The 17,386-nt window shown below is 49.3% G+C and overlaps 1 protein-coding gene across 7 annotated transcripts in view; it reads right to left on the bottom strand.

Moving 5' to 3' along the window:
- The window catches only part of PTPN3 (protein tyrosine phosphatase non-receptor type 3), a 101,242-nt gene that overhangs the window by 50,275 nt on the left and 33,581 nt on the right, over window positions 1–17,386 (bottom strand). For 3 of the 7 annotated variants that reach the window (XM_070430935.1, XM_070430938.1, XM_070430936.1), the window contains exons 3-9: window positions 15,402–15,509; window positions 15,280–15,325; window positions 12,663–12,741; window positions 8,107–8,151; window positions 5,271–5,323; window positions 1,281–1,401; window positions 94–181 (exon numbers count right to left, since the gene is read on the bottom strand). In XM_070430935.1, coding sequence (XP_070287036.1) covers window positions 94–181; window positions 1,281–1,401; window positions 5,271–5,323; window positions 8,107–8,151; window positions 12,663–12,741; window positions 15,280–15,325; window positions 15,402–15,509 — 540 coding nt within the window. Of the gene's footprint in view, window positions 1–93; window positions 182–1,280; window positions 1,402–5,270; window positions 5,324–8,106; window positions 8,152–12,662; window positions 12,742–15,279; window positions 15,326–15,401; window positions 15,510–17,386 lie in introns of those variants that run through there. The other 4 variants (XM_070430937.1, XM_070430939.1, XM_070430940.1 and 1 more) reach the window with 3 other exon arrangements.

Here is a 17,386-nt window from a genome sequence, read left to right as displayed (position 1 = left end):
TTTTTGCAAAAGCAAGACTTTTAGAAGTTTCCAAAGTTTCAGAAATTAAAATCAAAGTAAGTTTTTGAAGCCAAATGTGCCCCAGGTACCTACCCTACCACTGTGCAGCTCCACGCCATAGAAGTCGAGGGTCCGTGCTATGTTGATGAAGCAAGATTCCGCTTCTGACTGCTTCAGCCCACTACAGAAGAGAGGAGATACAGCGTTCACCCACGAGAGGATGGCAACTCCAATTTAAAAAATGAAGACAAAACTAAAAAATTTGATAGCATTACTCCAAGGTTACTAAATGCCTCATGGTACCTAACCCTACATTCCTTAAGCTTAGTCTAACCCTAAATTCTACTAAACCAGGTTTTCCTTCTTGTCCACTAAGACTTCTAGCCCATCATTTCTTTATTAAATACGCCTTCTCCTTTAGTAGGCTCTCCATGATCAGAGAGCAAAGGCTGTCGCCTTCGGAATCCCCACCCTACTTATTCCAAGTTGCTTAGTAGGTGCTCGGTAGGTCTTTCTGCCTTTATCTACCCTTTTAGCAGCAGCCTCCAACTTCCAAACGTCACCGTACTATTTTAGGACGCTGGCTTCTGCCGGGGGAGCAATTCTGGGAGACAGGATTGGCGGTGCCTTTTAGAAGGGACGCTGGGTGGTTGGCCTTTGTTTTTATGGCCTTCCCAAGCATGTGAGGTCCCTTGAGACCCGGCCTTCCAGTCAGGGGGGGCCGGCAGCTGTGAGTCAGCTGAGGAGAGGGACCAGGAGGCCAGTTGGGGCGTGTCTGTTGCAGTGAAGGCTTGGCCCCAGGCAGCCGCAGACGCCTGGGGCTCCATTCTGGAAGTGAGGCAATTTCATGACCAGATGCCAAGAGAGGGCTGCGGACTGAGCCAGCCTGTCAGCACTTTTGTCCACCTGCCTGTGCATTTGACCCCACCTGAAGGCACGGGCCATTTTATTCAATGGGGTGAACTGTTCAAAGGGTGGCCTGGGAGGGCCCATTAGTGGGGCAGTCAGATTTAAAAGGGGCCTTTCCTTCAGGAGTTAACGGATTTCAACTGCATCCTGACAAAGAAGGCAGCAAATCGCCCTGAACTCTTGCCGCATTTTACACTTTACAGAAAGCCAGTCCTGCCAAATATACATGCCCTCGTTACAGCTCAAAGGTTCGCAAACCCCCGACATCCTGAAAGGATTCGTGAACAAAAGAGAGAGGAGAACAGAGCAAACACAGGGCTAACAGTACCCACCGGGGTTCCCAAAGTAGGCCACCCCATCCCTGCTCTCACCTGTGCTGCTCGTGGAGCGATTCCACCTTCGTGACAAAGTCATCGTTCTGATCTGGTATAAACTGGCTCTCAGAAAGATAGCCCGGATGGTGAATGGAAGAATTATAGTCTCCAAAATGAGCTAGCAAGACAGAATGGGGAGGAAATTGCCCTTTCAACAAGGTCTGCATTTACAGGCATCACAAGAAAAACATTAATTGGAAATATTCTCTCCGAAAGTTCTGCCCCCACAGGAACCTGAGCTTTGCATTAGCTCCGGATTCCACATTTACTACTTGAACTCTCCCCACGGGCGAAGCGCTGCCCAGTGTGCTCCAACCAAACTCTCTCTGTCCCTGAGGTCACATGAGAAGGAAAGGGGAGGCGGTTTGAATCCAGGTCCTATTCTAGTCCCACATCTGGTCAGCACAGCAGTTTGTGCTTATACCCCTGGATAAAGAAAAATACGAGAACCCACTCAGAGCAATGCCACTCTCTGGATGCCAGGCACCGTGCCGGCTCTCTCTCTGCAGTGCCCCAAGGCTGTTTTAACACTGGGCCAATCTGCTCTAAGAAACAGGTGAGGACTGCATCTTGACTCACCCCCTGGAGTTCAGGAAGTGTGGAAGGGAGGGAATCAGGGTGTGTTCAGAGGCCCTGGGGTGGGGGGAGTGTGAAGAATAGGAGTAGGTGGGGCTGAAGGGTCTAGGCCCCTGGTTGGCAAACTGCGGCTCGAGAGCCACATGCGGCTCTTTGGCCCCTTGAGTGTGGCTTTTCCACAAAATACCATGTGCGGGTGCGCACGTACAGTGCGATTGAAACTTTGTGGTCCATGCGCAGAAGTCGGTATTTTGTGGAAGAGCCACACTCAAGGAGCCGCAGTTTGCCGACTACTGCTGCTCTAGAGCAGTGGTTCTCAACCTTCCTAATGCTGTGACCCTTCAATACAGTTCCTCATGTTGTGGTGACTCCCAATTTCATTGTTACAAATTGAACATAATTAAACCATAGTGATTAATCACAAAAACAATACATAATTACATATGTGTTTTCCAATGGTCTTAGGTGACCCCTGTGAAAGGGTCGTTCGACCCCCAAAGGGGTCGAGACACACAGGTTGAGAACCGCTGGTCTAGGCCCTGGCAAGGCTGAGGGAAGAGTTTTGGGGAAGGAGGAAACATTCTTAGGGGACTCAGAAGATAGGAAGACAGATGCTGGGGCTGTCAGGGAAATAATGTTGGGGATTTGTAACCAGAGGGGGAAAAGGAAAGGGGCCCACAGAGGAACTCCCAGACTAGCCCCTGGGCCTAATGGCACTTTCTCCTCCAGGTCCTGGACTGCCCTCTGCAGACAGGGCCCACTGAGGGCTGTGGTGTGATGGGCATTCCTGAGAGCTGTGCAGTGAGCACCCAACCTGTCCCAGTGTGGGTGGCTGCCCTGAGGCCTAGCTCTGGTAGGCAATTAATCTAGTATTTCACTTTCTTGACAAAAGAGGCTATTTCATCTTTTTAAAAATATGAACCTAGATCTTCCCAAAGGTTTTCATGTCGTTCTCCTGCTGCTGGCTTCAACGTCAAGGGGCTTCTGAGGACTCAGGATCATTTCAGAGCACCCACTCAGCACAGAAGGTTTCTAAGTCAAACACCACTCCTCTGTCACATGGACGTGGGCTGGGGAGAGTGAGTGAGGCTTCAGGGCCAGTCACACACAGGGCCCATTCCCTCCTGGCACTGTTCCTTTTGGGCTGGGAGTGGGCCAACTCATCTTTAGGGCCTAATCCTTACACATGGCACACAGTAGGTGCTCAAGGCTGTGTTGCTCAGAACTGACTTGTATGGAGGCTACTGCAAAGTTCAGCTTTGGAAGGGAAGAGGGCAGAAAGCCAAGTGATCTATGCATGCAGACTTGGTCAAGGGTACACCACAGGCCGTGAAGGCCAGCCAACTGTGGCTAAGCTGTGCACGGCAATGTCCAGACTGGATGATGTCAGCCCAAGTGTGGCTTGCAGGTGAGCCTGTGCATAGCGAAGTGTGCAATGGCCTTTACAGGAAGTCATTTAGGTGTCCTGACACGGTCCACAGCGAGGAAAGCTCGAGAAAGCCTTAGCATTCAAACTCCTCATGTTAAAGGGCAGGAAATGAACGTGCAGAGAGGAGAAGGGACTTGCCTCGACCACAGAGCCATTTTTTAGCAGTCCAGATTGGAACGCAGGTGATCCACACCCCGGCTAGTGCGCCTGCTAATCCACCAGCCTGCCTGCCAGGCCCGAGCTGCTGCTGGCCATTGGCTGATGACACTGGCCATGTCCCCAAAGGGCAACCAAATGCCACAAATGATGTTCCTGAGCCTCGAGGCAAGAGTCCTACTAATTTTACTCTGTTGGTTTCGTTAGCTCAGAAGACCCTCTTGGATCTTGATTCCTCGTCCATCATATAACTAGCAGTCCCAACCCAGCATGGGCAGCAAGGTTCTCTCTTTAGGCAAGTCACCCACCAACGTCTGAACTGAACACAGGGCCGATGAACCTCCCTGAAGGGTGGTTTTCCCTTGAAATCTTAGCCGGCCACTCTGTGCAAGTCCTGTGCTGACCACTAGGGGGAAACAAAGTTAACCAGTGACACACATCTGGAAAGCCCAGGGCGGTTTCCACTTTGATTTCAACGACATCAGACATCAGACATTACGGCAAGAGAGACACTCCTGCCATAGGCGATGCTTTCATTCCCATTACACAGATAATGGAATGAGACTCAAGGAAGGGGCCTGCCCACTGTTGCTTAGCTGGTCACTTGGAGCCTAGACTCTGACCACTGTCCACACTCTTTATTTACTGTACCACACACTCAAGCAATACATGCAAAAGCTAATTATAGCAGCAGGAAAAGGATATGAGGGCTTCTACATGGGAAATACCTTGCTTTTTAAGTTCCATGCATTCTTCTGGCTGGTATTTTCCTTTTTGTAAAAAAGAGAGAGTATGTCGCGGGAACTCAAACGTGTGGCATCTCAAGTGTCCAGCTGTTCCGCTGGGAAAGCCCTTTACATGCTATTCCTCCAACTCCCACCTGATCTTCGAGGCTCTGCTTGGGGATCCTCCCTAGTAGCTGTTCTAGACGCCCTCCCTCTCCCCTAGGCAGGACCAGCATGTCCTCTGTGCTCAACCCACTGCCAGCATCGCCTGGTCCACCTCTGCCTGCCCACCAGTATGGCAACTGCTGGCCACATGTGGCTACTGAGCACTTGAAGGTGGCCAGTCCACACCAAGATGTGCTGCCAGTGCAAAGTCTGATGGGTTTTCAAAGGCTTAGTATGAAAAAAGTAAAATATCTCATTAATAATTTTTTCAATGATTACATATTAAAATGATAATATTCTGGATATACTCAGTTAAAATATATTAAAACTAATCTCACCTGTTTCATTTTACTTTTTTAATATGGCTACTCGAGAATTACAAACATAGCTCATATTATATTTCTACTAACTAATATATATATATGTGTGTGTGTGTGTGTGTGTATATATATATATATATATATATATCCCCATGAGCTCTATGGAAACTCTAAAAAATAAATCCCTAAGATCCCAGCAGCGTGTAGAGTGACACAAAGCAAGTGGCAGGAATGACCTCCAGCAAATTCCGTAGCTTAGGCAGGCCTTGGTTTCCAGGTCTGTAAGACGTGACCACGGGGGTTTGTTGTGGAAATCAAATCCAAAATGTGAGCAAAGCCTCTAGCAAAGGTAATGGGCGATAGGTGTCTTCCGTTTTATGGGCTCCCCTCACACCACAGCTCATCTACACTTTTTCCTTCAACCACCTTCCTGAGTGTGACAGCCCTGAGCTGAAGGACACAGTAAGTCAGGCTGAGAGAGGAGCTTTCTGGACAACCAGAGACGCTTGCCCCACAGGAGAGGGAGGGACAGAGCCAAACAGGAGAAGCCGATGACTTTCCCGATACACGCGTCAGAGCAAGCCGTCCGTTCGTGACGCGCTCCCTTGTGACTTACATTGTACTGCGTAGGATGCTAGAACCACCGCTGAGTTAAGAGGGCAGGTCAACCTGTCAGAAGAAAAACACATTAGCGAAGGCACACGAGCCCGACACACTCGTTGATCACCTGTCTTTTCTTTCTTGAGTGAAAGCATGAGACACAACCATGAATCACAGCAAAGACCATTTTATGACACAACTAATAGTAAGCAGTAAAGATGAATGCAACACTAAAGATTTCTGAAAATGGAAAGAACACTTTTTCATGTTTAAAATAATATACATAAATACATATACCCTGGAGGTCATGATTGGCCAGGGTTTTGGTCAAGAGAGGCCAGGCTCATATCACTAAGAGAAAATTGAACACTTAGATCCATGGGCGACCTTCGTATCTTTCTGGTAAAGACATGAGACTTTTCATAGGGCTTTCTAACGAAATCCCCGAGGTCTGCTCACTCAATGAATCTCAGTTACTCACTTTCTAGAAGGCTGACATCCTCTTAAAAGGGAAAAATAGAAAAGCGTTATGAATTTTAAAACTCCAGTGAGTTTTAAATTACCTAATTAAATTAGTTGTTTAAGATTCCTAAGTCTGTTTTCTCCCTGAAGCTTCCAGTCTAGGGGGAAGGCTCTGTCCACCTCTCAGTCTCCTGCCATCTGCCAAGTGTCCACAGACTCCAGGTTGGACTGGTTCTTCTACCCTCTTAAGCTCACTGCCCTCCAGGATACCCCATTTCTGCCAGTGGCTCCATCTCTGTCTTGGTCCATATTTCAAATCCTCTTAGTGCTCCCTCTTCTCCATTCCACCTGGGGTTCCACAGTCTACTTAGGAGCCCGGCCAGCAGGGTCACCCCGAGGGGGAGGGGTGCATTGGGAAAGGGCTGAACCAGCAGCAGGAATGAAGGCCTGCAGGGCGGAGAGACAGATTTTCAAAGCATTCTTCCCAGAAAACCCATGGGAAAGTGAAGAAAACACATGGTTTCCATGGCAGCCCATGAAGATATGAGTCACTTCAACCTCTCTGACTAATCTGGTCGGCCCGCCAAGGTTCCCTGTCTTGTGCGCTGCCTGTGTGCTGGCCCTGCAGCTGCTTGGGAAGGTAGCCTTCCCTCTCGGCGGGGCCCCGACTAGCACTTCTAAATGCTCTCTCCAAGTCTGGAGATACATCCAGGGATGCTCACTGTCTCTTCGTTCGCCTGGAGACCCAGAGAGTCCATGGGGAGAGCAAGCATCAGCCATTCGCTCTCCTGCCAAGATGGGCGTCAGTGGAATCTAAGCCGGGTTCTTGCTACAGAAAGAGCAGCTGAATGGGATTTGGGGAACATCTTAGGGGAGAGGCTAAAGGGGTCCAGTCTAGATGGAAGAAACAAGCCTACGAGGAAGTCAGAAAGGAAAACATCTCCACTCAGAGGGTAAATATGGTACCGAGGAGAGAACACTGAAAGCCTGCACTGTACTCCTGCCTGGGCCGCTCCCAGGCCACATCTTCCTAACAGACCCCTTTCCTTCTCTCCGGGCTTTGGGGTCTCCATCTGCGGGACGAGATCGCTTATCTTAGCAGAAGGAACTGAAGCCTTTGGTCAGGGCATGATTCCACCCCCAGGAGGAACTCGAACTAGATCCACTAGGTCTGTCAAAAGATCCTGAGAAGCAGCTGGTAGCGCAGGACTCTCCCCTCAGACAGGTGGTGAGGGCCACCTGCAGACCTGATAGTGACAAGGATGCCAGGGTGCTCAGCCAGGAATCCTATCAATTCACATAAAACTATCAAGGGGTATTTTGTCTGGAGAAGAAAAACTGAAGATGACCGATTTCCAACACTTGGAGAGCTGGACTGAAAGCTCCTGAAGGGGCAGGGCTTTGCCCCACTGACCAGCACAGTCGAGTGCCTGTCTCATAGCAGGTGCTTGCGAAGTGTTTGTGAGACAAACCCATGAGTGAGGGGAGGGGTATCCTTTTCACTCACCACCCAGGGGGACACACCTCCTCACTGCGCTACCCACCCCAACCCCAGCTCATCGCAGCAGTGCGCAAAGACTTCCAGCCCACACCTGCATCTCCTCCTCCTCAAACCCCAGGACCACGTGCTCTCCACGTTCACCCTGGCCCTCACTGCTTCGTGGGCTCTGGTATCACTTCCCCAGCAGCCTGTAAGCTCCCTTCCGAAAGCCCGCCGGAGGCCTGAAGACCTTCCTCAGCAGGACTGCACGGGCAGGAGAGCGGAGGCGGGGAATGGGAGTGAGGTAGCCGTCCCCACCGGCCTACCTGCTGCACTTTCCTCTGTAAGCCAAGCACAAACTCAGGACTTGGAGGAGGTGGCTCAGGGACCACTGGCTTGGCATCTCCCGCCCTCCCTGAGCTTTCTGCGCCTCACTTTCCAGCCACTGAGATGGTCCCGATACACAAGAAGTGCTGAACCATGGGCAGGTGCTCATGTCTTTGAGCAAAGTGTCCCAGAGAGGAAATGAATCAACCGCAGGTACCAGGGGCTCCAAAGTGGGCCTAATGAGGCCTAATGAGGCCTGATCCTGCCTTCCTGAAGGAGGAGGCCCTGTTCACATTCGGGGTCCCTCCCTCCCTGTAAAATTTCTCAGGTCTTTACCAGAAAGATATCTGTACCTTTTATAACAAAACTGAAACAACACGAAAGGAATGTTATCGATCCTTCGCCTCTGTAAACCAGGATGGAGTTGAACACGTGTCCAAAGCATACGGAATGCTGCTTTCCACACCCACTCTTAGTGGGCGTTTAGTGTTGCTACCAGGGGCGCATGCTCATGCGACTTTAAGCAGGGATTTTGCTAATCTGGCAGCTGACAGGGAAAAAAGGAATGCAAAATTCTCATTACCTTCCTTCACAAATATCCATCTTCAGTTGTAGGAAATACAAATGCCTACGAAACAATTATTTTCATTAATTCATCATACCCAAGTTGAAATAAGCAAAAACAACAACAATAACAACAACACCCAAAACAACATTGATGCATCAAGGATAAGACCTGTACATTGGAAAAATAAAATACTAGTAAAGGCACATTTTAATCTAAAGCATCAGGTACCATTTTGCACATTTCAAAGCTGCCCCTTCAGGAAGAATGGCTCACGTGGCTGCCTAAGCCTTGATTGGCAGGGCCGATGGCCAGCCAGCCTCACGCCAGCACAGGCTGTCCTAGGGGTGGCTGAGCAGGGATGGACGGGGTGGAAGCAGCCCATCAAAGATCAGCTGGTCAGGGAGTGCCCAGACCCTCGGCCTGGACCTCCCCAATCAAACTTGGGGTGTCTGAGAGCTCCAGGAGAGGAGGGTCTGTGGAGACATCTCCTTGGCTGGGGAGCAAGCACCCAGCTGGGTTCTTTCCTGTGCCCCAGGAACTGTGGGTGCTCCAGCAAAAGCATAACCGTCAACTGCAGGCTGCCGGGACCTCCAAGCTGGATTCGGCACTTCTTTGTAAGCAATATCACTTCAAAACGCGGGGCGTGACGTGTGGGCAGAGCTCAGTAAATCGTCAGGCCCCTCACCAGCCTGTGAGCCTGCCCTCCAGCCAGGTAACGGGAGACGGGGCATCCACAGCGCCGTGCAGGCTGGGAAGGGCCCTGCAGAGCGTTCTATTTCGGGATGCGGCACACCCGTGACACTTGGCCGCTAGCTCCCACTCTTTTTTAAAGCCCGGACTCAAATGGGATAGACATGCCAGTGTCTGGCCAAGATGACAAAAGCGAAACCTCTTGAAATACAATACAGATGCAGCAGAAGTGCTCAGGGGCCAGAGAGAGAGATCATTTTGGCAATTTGAACAGATCATTCTCAGGGTTCCTTCTAATTTATGTTTAAAGGTGAAGGTGCTGGTCTTTTGAGACGTGAATGCCTCACCTGGTATCACGACTTCCTATCTGCACAGTTCTGGGCCACATGCATGGTATTTTAGAACTGATTGCCTCATTTCAGCCTCGGAATAACTCTGTGAGGTAGGGACCACCACCTACATTTTTTACAGATGAGAACACTAAGGTTCAGAGAGGTGATGTGGGGTCAGTTATGTCTTATTTTAACCTGGACACTTACGCTATGGGAAAAATCTGACTATGCTACGAATTTATCTGGCTAATGGCTAAAAAGCTTAGGATCTATTTCCTAGCTCTGATGTTATTACTTTGACTATAATTACCAGCTTCCCTTAATGTGCTGAAGACCAGCATTGAGAGACGACAGAACACAGACTTGCTGATTCGTGTTTATTCCATAATGGAATCTCTACCTTTTCCACCTAGAACATAATCCGTCCTTTCTAGTTTGTTTCTGTTTATCCCAGCTGACATTCAACCAGAATTAAGTGTTCTCTCCTTCCACAACACTACTGAGAGAAAGAAGAGAAGGGAGGGACTTAGAGATAATCCCATGGAAAAGCTGGGCTTTCACAGACGAGCCCGGCTAATCGGAGCATCTTCCTAGGGATATAAGCGAGAACATGAGCCTGGACATCACCATTCATCAAACACTACCTTGTTGTATGTTCAGCAAAGCTCCTGAGTGAACCCCATGACATCATCACGAAGGGGTTGGGATAGGGGGATGAGGACCTCCCAGATGTACAGGGCCTCATTTTGAGTCTGCCAGTAAATGAAATTCTGTTTAGAGTGATCTACATTTATCAGACACAGCCATTGTGGAGGTCACCATCAAGGGGACACTTATTTTGCAGTTAGAATAAAGGAAAGACTTTGAGAAGAGACGCTAGCCGTGCCTGTCTTTAGAAATGCAGCCATCGATCCTAGAGCACACCCCATCCAGGAGCTCAACTTCAGAGAAAAGCAATCCCTGCCTCCCTGCCTGGATCCTCAGGAAACAAGTGTCACCTCTGTGCTCCTTCTCTGACTCTCGGGAGCTAAGTTTCTAACTTTTGGGAACTTTTGGACAAGCTACAGAGCTGGGGCTTGTAGGAAATACTATGTGCCAGGAATGCAGGTAAAAATCTTCATTTAAGTAAAAACAAACAAACCACACACACACACACACACACACACACACACACACACACACAGGGGTGGCTGCTGCCAGGGCTCCTGCTGCATTAAAGGGAAATTTGGCGCTGAATCCTAGGAGGTGACAGCTCTACTCTGCACCACACTGGGGAAACCACCTATCTGAAGATGGGAGGTGGGGGGTGGGATTTAGAAGGAACACATGGACAAACTGAATTTTACATGGGACTTAGAAAAGAACAAAAATTAGCCTATTACTCACCTTAAGCCCAAACCTGCCCCTCTGCAACCTCCACCCACTGGATAGAATTCTATCAACCAAGCTCATCCAATCCCCCTCTCCGCCTGCAGATCAAGGGCAGCCCTTGCTTCCCTCCCAGTCCTCTATCCTGAACTCCCTATGGTTTCCTCAATGTCAGCGCGGCGGGGCAGGAGGATTCTGTTGGCTCCCAGAGGGAGTGAGCTTCCTTCCCATGGGGCACAGAGTGAGTGTCCAGTGACCAGGGAGGGTGCTGAGGAGGGGCCCTGGACTAGGCTGCCCAGCAATCCCTCACTCAAGTTCTCTCTCTGGAGAGCATCGGGGGGGGGGGGGGGGGGGGGGGGGGGGGGGGGGGAGGAGGCGGGGGAGACAATCACAAATTGAGGAGGCACAGTTCACACATGGGGTTGGAACCCATTAGCTGGTAGTAAAAGCAATTTAATGGGCCACAACTGGCATTTCAAAAGGAAAAAGAACATCAGAAGACTTCAGAGTACTTTTGCATTTCCTATTGTTTTATGAAATGTTTGCTTCAGTAATTTATATATAACCTGTGTAATGAACATATTTTTACCATGGGGTTATGATTTTAAAAACGCATTATACATATGTATGTATACACACACACACATAATATATACATAACCCATCATGCCATTTTAACCCTTTTTGGTCCAACCTCGAGGCTGACTCGACAGACCAGGCGCTAGGAGCAGGTCCAACGTCGAGCAATAAGAACATTAAAAAGTTCAACATTCAATCCCGTCAATTAATTTGGACCAGATTGTTTGAATTCCAAAAATAACATTGGACCGCAAAGGGTTAAAAGCATTCCTTGACTAGAACTTGCTCTCTAGTAACGGCTTGGGGAAACCTTGGTAGGGTCATTTCAAACACATATTCTTATAGACAATGTCTTCACTTTGTGTCCTTGGGCTTAGGAACTGACCTGCTAGGTGGAGCGTCACTACACTGTCCCTCAGTGCACCGGGGTGAAGGGCCAGTATGGGGGAAAACAAACCACTGTGTGCACGGCCATGGTTACCCAATGAGTCCTAATGGACATCTCTTACACCGGCTTGAAATTTAACTTCACTGTAAACACAGTCCAATCGCCAAAGCCTGCTACTGCAGGGGAAGAGGTGCACAAAGAAGGCAAAACAGAGCAATAGACTAATATTTGGCCTTCAAACATATTCAAAGGTAAAATGTGATCATGTGACTACCATTAAAGAAAAAGAAAGGGTAAAAAAACAAGATGGCATTCTGGCATTCTATGTGTGAGTTGACATGGCTGGCTTAGTGGTGGTCTCCCGGCCACAGTGAGCGCAGAACAGGATTCAATATTCCCGAACATCCATTCATTACTTTTCCTGGTGGAAGTTTCCCTCCCTCAGAAAAATAAAAGTACCCATAATAAAGGGCTTAAGTTGCCATGGGGAAAAACAGAGGCATGGTGGAATCTGCCTAGTACCTGTTCAAACAGCCACAACTTTCCTGTGGCCTCCCCCTCCATTCCAAACACCTTTCTGCCCAGAAAACCCACGTGTCAGCACCAGCTGCAAAGCTGGGGCCAGACACCAAGCCCTGAGGGGTAAACAACTCCTATCACAGCCCTTATCTGGTTCGCAGACCGTCTGCACTGGTGGATTCACTGAGGAGAGAAGCTGGCCCAGCTGGTTCTTCTTTCTGGGTGGATCTGACAGAGAATGCTTAGCTCAGAGAGTGCCTGTTATCCTGAAGAGCCTCAACTCTAGCCCTTCGGAGACACATGCTCCTTGATCTGTACATGACTGTTTTACAAACTTGTCTTCCAAGCCCTGCCTGCACGAGCAGAAAAGGACTTTGTTCTTTGAACATAGGAGCTCTACAGGCAGGAGGGGCGGGGACGGTGAGGGAGGCAGGACCCAGTGGGGGAGGCAGGACCAGGTGGGGAGTGCAGAGAGGCAGGACCAAGACTGGACAGGAATGAGCTGATTCACATTTCAACCTCTGTTACGCCCTCCCCCCCCCCCCCCCCACACACACACTTTAATTGGATCATAATTGATGGCACAGTTATATCCAAATGAAGTATTTGGCCACAGTGATAAAATAAAAGAATACATTTTTCATGATCACTCATTTTTATATACTAAGTAGAAAACTTTAAAAAAATGTTATTACCTGGTTTGTTCTTGCTGCAGTGTGTTGGGATCAGGTATAAAAAATCTTACTCGAAAATGCAGGGTACAGGGAAAACCTCCTACAACATTTTTCAAAAACAAATTAAATTTTCCCTTTAAAAATAGTCAATGTATATAAGTGGCTGCTCTCCCATCAGTGATACATTTTTCACTGCACTATAGCTTTCCCATTAAGAGCATTACTTTTTTAAAAAACGAGTGCATAAGTTAATTGACTGCTCAGAAACCATCACGTCTATAAGAAGCAAAATATTGTTTTGCAGCATCAGCACAGAATGAGGCATTATCTACATTTTATTACAGGTTTAACTTAGGGCTGTGTTCAAACGGTGCACTCCATTATTTGTGTTAGGAATGTAAAAAATCCTTAAATCAGCAGAATATACAAAATTCACCAATAAATATTATCTCCCACAGATAGTGATTTTACACTTTTCAAACATTTCCGTGTACATTCTTGATTTTAACACTACTATGAACAGGCGAGGCTGCTACTGCTAGCTCCCTTTTACACATGCGCCAACAGGCTTAGAGGTGTGACTTGCCTTCGGTCACACAGCTGATCACACAACGAGAATGGTAGCCCTGTGGTTTCTGATTCTGCTAGGCCACATTTCAAACACATTTTTATACTAAAAGACACATCATGCTTTTAATGCTAAGTGTATCCCAGAAGTGATTAACACTTTAGCAAATATTACATAATTAACATACTCAACTATGGCTTCATGCAACACGACCAAGAGTCAAACCGCTTGTATGAATAAAATAAGCCCATTTCTTTTGCTAGCTATAGCAACAGGAGAGTATCAGGTTGTGCTGCTAAGATCCAAGCTCTTCTGAATGTCAATCTCACCCTCTCTGTTACTCAGTAACACTCATTGGCCCTATCTAAGCGCACAGCACTTACTTGCTCTCTGAAACTCAAGCCTTCTCCACCAGGGGCCTCTCACCTCCTCTATCTTAGTTCATGCTGGGCTCCGCCCTTTCCTCTCTTTAGTATCATCTCTCTGATCTCCGGCTTGGGTCAAAGACTTCAATTGGTGTGTGTGCACCTATGAATGTACCTGTGTACAGGTGCCTGGGTGCCAGAGAGTGTGTTGCTGGAACACTGAGTGCAGGCGGACCACCTGCGCATCAGGGGATAGCTAAGTCCTCCCACTGCCTTGGGATGGCCTCCCCGCTCCCCCCACCTCCATCTGTAAGTTGTCACTGTGCGTCTCAGACATGCCTCCAAGTCTTTCTCGTCCTCCTCTGTGCACCCAGAGCATCCTATCATGTGCCCAAAACTATCCTACAACTGTCTCTCCCCTTGTCAGAGTCCCCACACTCGGCTGTGAGCTCCTTAAGGGCAGGGTCCAAATCTGATCTGGACCAGATTCCCAGAGCTGAGCCCAGTGCCTTGCCAAAGTCTGAGCTCGGGGCACATTAGCTGAGTGAATGCATCGGTCAGAGAATGAAGGACAACACCTGTGCGTGCCTGTGTGTACTTATCCCTCTGTGAACTGGAATGAGGCCAGGGGTTATCTGCACAAAGGCTCTGTGCTCCCTGGGGGTACTTCTGAATGCCAAGGGCTCACTCATGGGAGGCAGGGACTCTGCGGCCCAGGCTCCAGGTGAGAGCAGCTGTGGGATCAGGGTCTGGGCGACTGTTTCGGCTCCTTCCCATCTGGGGGCTGGGGTGCAGCATTTGTGCGTGCACACTTTTGTGTACAAATCCACCTGCCTTCACCCCTCAACCACTCACTGGCCACCTCCTGTGTGTGGGGGGGTGGGCACTCCAAGGAGTGAGAGAGGATGGCCCACCCTGCCTCTCACACTGGGCTAAGAAAGGCCATCCTCCCTCACCTTGCAAACTGCAAGCTCCTTGACAAAGAGAAAGGCAGATCACTATGAGCTGAAGGAGAGAGTGTTCTGGGGCACATGAAGCAGATGATGTCAATGTAAGCGGGGGTAGAGGGAGTCAGGACTTGCTGTAGGGAAAGAAATGGGATCTGAGCAGCTTTGAAGAAGGGCAAGATTTGGATACAGGAAGCAAAAGGGAAAGGCATTCCCAACAGAGGGAACAGAATGAGGGAAGGCACAGAGGAGTGTGTGGGGCCCAGCAAGTCATCCAGGTTTGTCTGGGGCGTAAGGTGCATAAAGAGAAATAGAGTGTGATGTTGAGAGCCCACCTAAGTGGGAATTAACCTGCACTGGGACCTCTCACGGGATGAGCTGTATGTTACATTTGTGACATCATCTATGCCTTGGTTTCCCGTGACTGGAATTAAGCTGCTGGGAAGGACTAGGTGTGTGTGCCTGTCTCTCTTTCCCACCCTGCCTCTCACTCTGGGCTAAGAAAGGCCATCCTCTTTCCTTGAAAGAAGAAAGTGGGTTCCCTGGCTCTTGGCTGCCTTCTTTCACCCTCCCCCATCTTGCTCACAGCTGGTGAGGAGCCCTGGAGGCTGGCCTGGAGGCATCTCACTCAGGCTGCCTGGACCACCTGGGGTCCAGATTCCAGGTGTTACAGGCAGGCTGATGATCGGAGGGGAGAACTGGGCCACGATACACTAACACCAAAGGAGTGTCCAAATGAGTGAGAAGGTCACACCCACCTTTTAACTGCTTCCTGACGGGCTTGCTTGATTCCAGCCACCTCTGCTGGTTAAGAAAACATAAGATATAAAAAAACCAAACTGGGCAGAAGTCTAGCACATCTTAAAGGGATGGTACTCACGGGGGAGTCCACTGATCCATCGCCATGCTGCAAACCAAAATATTCCTTTTCGGTCACACACAAGTGGTTGTATGCCATGTCCAGAAGAACTTGACCGGTGTCCTGTTTCTAGGAATAAAAAGTCAAGTGGGTAAAATTTTAAAACGAATTAAGAACTAGTGGTTAAAAATCTTTCCTGTAGCCCAGCCGGTGTGGACCAGTGGTAGAGTGTCAACCCATGAACCAAGAGGTCAGGGATTCGACTGCCAGTCAGGGCACATGCCCAGGTTGTGGACTTGACCTTCAGTAGGGGGCATGGGGGAGGCAGCTGATCAATGTTTCTATCTGTCTATCCTCCCTCGCTCGCTAAAAATCAATAAAAAAAAATAACATTTTATTTTTTAAAATCTTTACTGTAAATAAGGAGTTAAAACATTCAGAAAGATTTTACGTGCACACACATCCCACGACAAGAAATGCTTTAATAAATTCAAGTTAAGAAGCCGCATGATACGTATGGGACGTAGGCTAAGGAAAACGACATGAGCAGGACTGAAGACCGTCCAGTTTAATTTTGTCAGACTTCTTGCTTCCCCTTGGCCGAGATTCCCAAGTGATGATGCCTTAATTGGGAAACTCAGCAATCGCAGTGGGAGCACCTCCCGGTGCCCCACCCATGGCTTATCCCCAGCACCACGCTAATCCCACACGGGCTCCCGCAGGCTCCTCAGGAGGCACGGACGTGCGCAAAGGGATGAACAAACTCTCTGCTAACCACGTGAAGGAAGAGGGCGAGGAACACTCCCATGACACCCAAAATACCCTCAAAGTGAGCTGGCATGTGACACCCTGGGGGATTATCTGCCTCACTGCTCCTCGTCATCTGAAGTGAGAAGCCGGTGGGGACATGCAAACACTTCACATCCAGAGCGGGACTCGGCCGCCTTCACCACTCAGAGCGGATGCGGCAGGCGCGAGGCTGAGCATGGGGACAGAGGCACAGAGGGTGTCCCGTTCCTGCCCTCCCAGGGGCCAGCCGGTGGAAGCTGCCCTGTGCCTCGGGGTGTGGAACGCTGTCCAGGGCTGTGAAACGCTCAGGGCACAGTGAGCACACAAGAGGACAACACAAACGTTCAACTTCCAAGCAGCCTGGGGACAAGCAACCCCTCCTGCAGCCCCTGACCCGGGTGTGGGAGGGTGGCGGGGCTGGGGTCTGGGAGGGTGGTGGGGCTGCGTGACACCTTCCCTCCAGGTGCAGGAGCTGAGAAAAGCCATTTGAAGCAGGCACCCGGGCACAAAGGCAGGGGCTGGGAAACAGCGTGGGGCGTTGGGAAGGCTGCAAAGTCTACTTTAATGCTCTGACTTCTCAGGAATCCTTTGAACCAAACCACTTAACTGAAGGACAATTTGAGTCAGAAATAGACTGTGTATAGAAGAAGCAAAAGCAGTTTTTTTTTTTGGGGGGGGGGTGTGCGGGGAGGGGTACAGATAATGTACCTGAAAATAGGTCGCAGCGACCAGGAGGAGGACATTAGGTAACTGTCAGGCCCCTTCCTGCAGCCTCTGCCTTGGCTCGGTCTCATGTTATCTGATCTGATGTGGGAACACGAGACACGCCCAATGCCCGAACACATCCCCTTTCCCCGCCGAGGGCCTGTACCTGCCACTTCCTCTGCCTCGACAACCTCCAGCCCAAGGGAGTCATGATGGTGTGGAAAAGATGACGGGCCCACTCATTCCGAACCCTGAGATTCTCTCCCCCTAAATGGAGACATTCTCTCAATGTGTCAAAGAACTATCTGCTCCCCCGTGTTGAAATGGTTATTTCTATGACTTTATATCAGATTAAATATATTATTATTATCATCATTATTGTTTCTGTTAATCCTCACCGGAGGATATTTTCCCACTGATTTTCTAGAGATTGGAAGGGAGGGGGAGAGACAGAGAAACACGGATGTGAGAGAGACACATCGGTTGGTTGCCTCCCACACACACCCCACCAG

The sequence above is a fragment of the Myotis yumanensis genome, unplaced genomic scaffold (genome assembly GCF_028538775.1).
Source record: "Myotis yumanensis isolate MYYU_CA2020_CCGP unplaced genomic scaffold, mMyoYum1.0.hap1 SCAF_12, whole genome shotgun sequence".
Taxonomy (NCBI): domain Eukaryota; kingdom Metazoa; phylum Chordata; class Mammalia; order Chiroptera; family Vespertilionidae; genus Myotis; species Myotis yumanensis.
The sequence above is the reverse complement of the archived record's forward strand: the minus strand, read 5'-3'. Positions and strand labels throughout refer to the sequence as shown.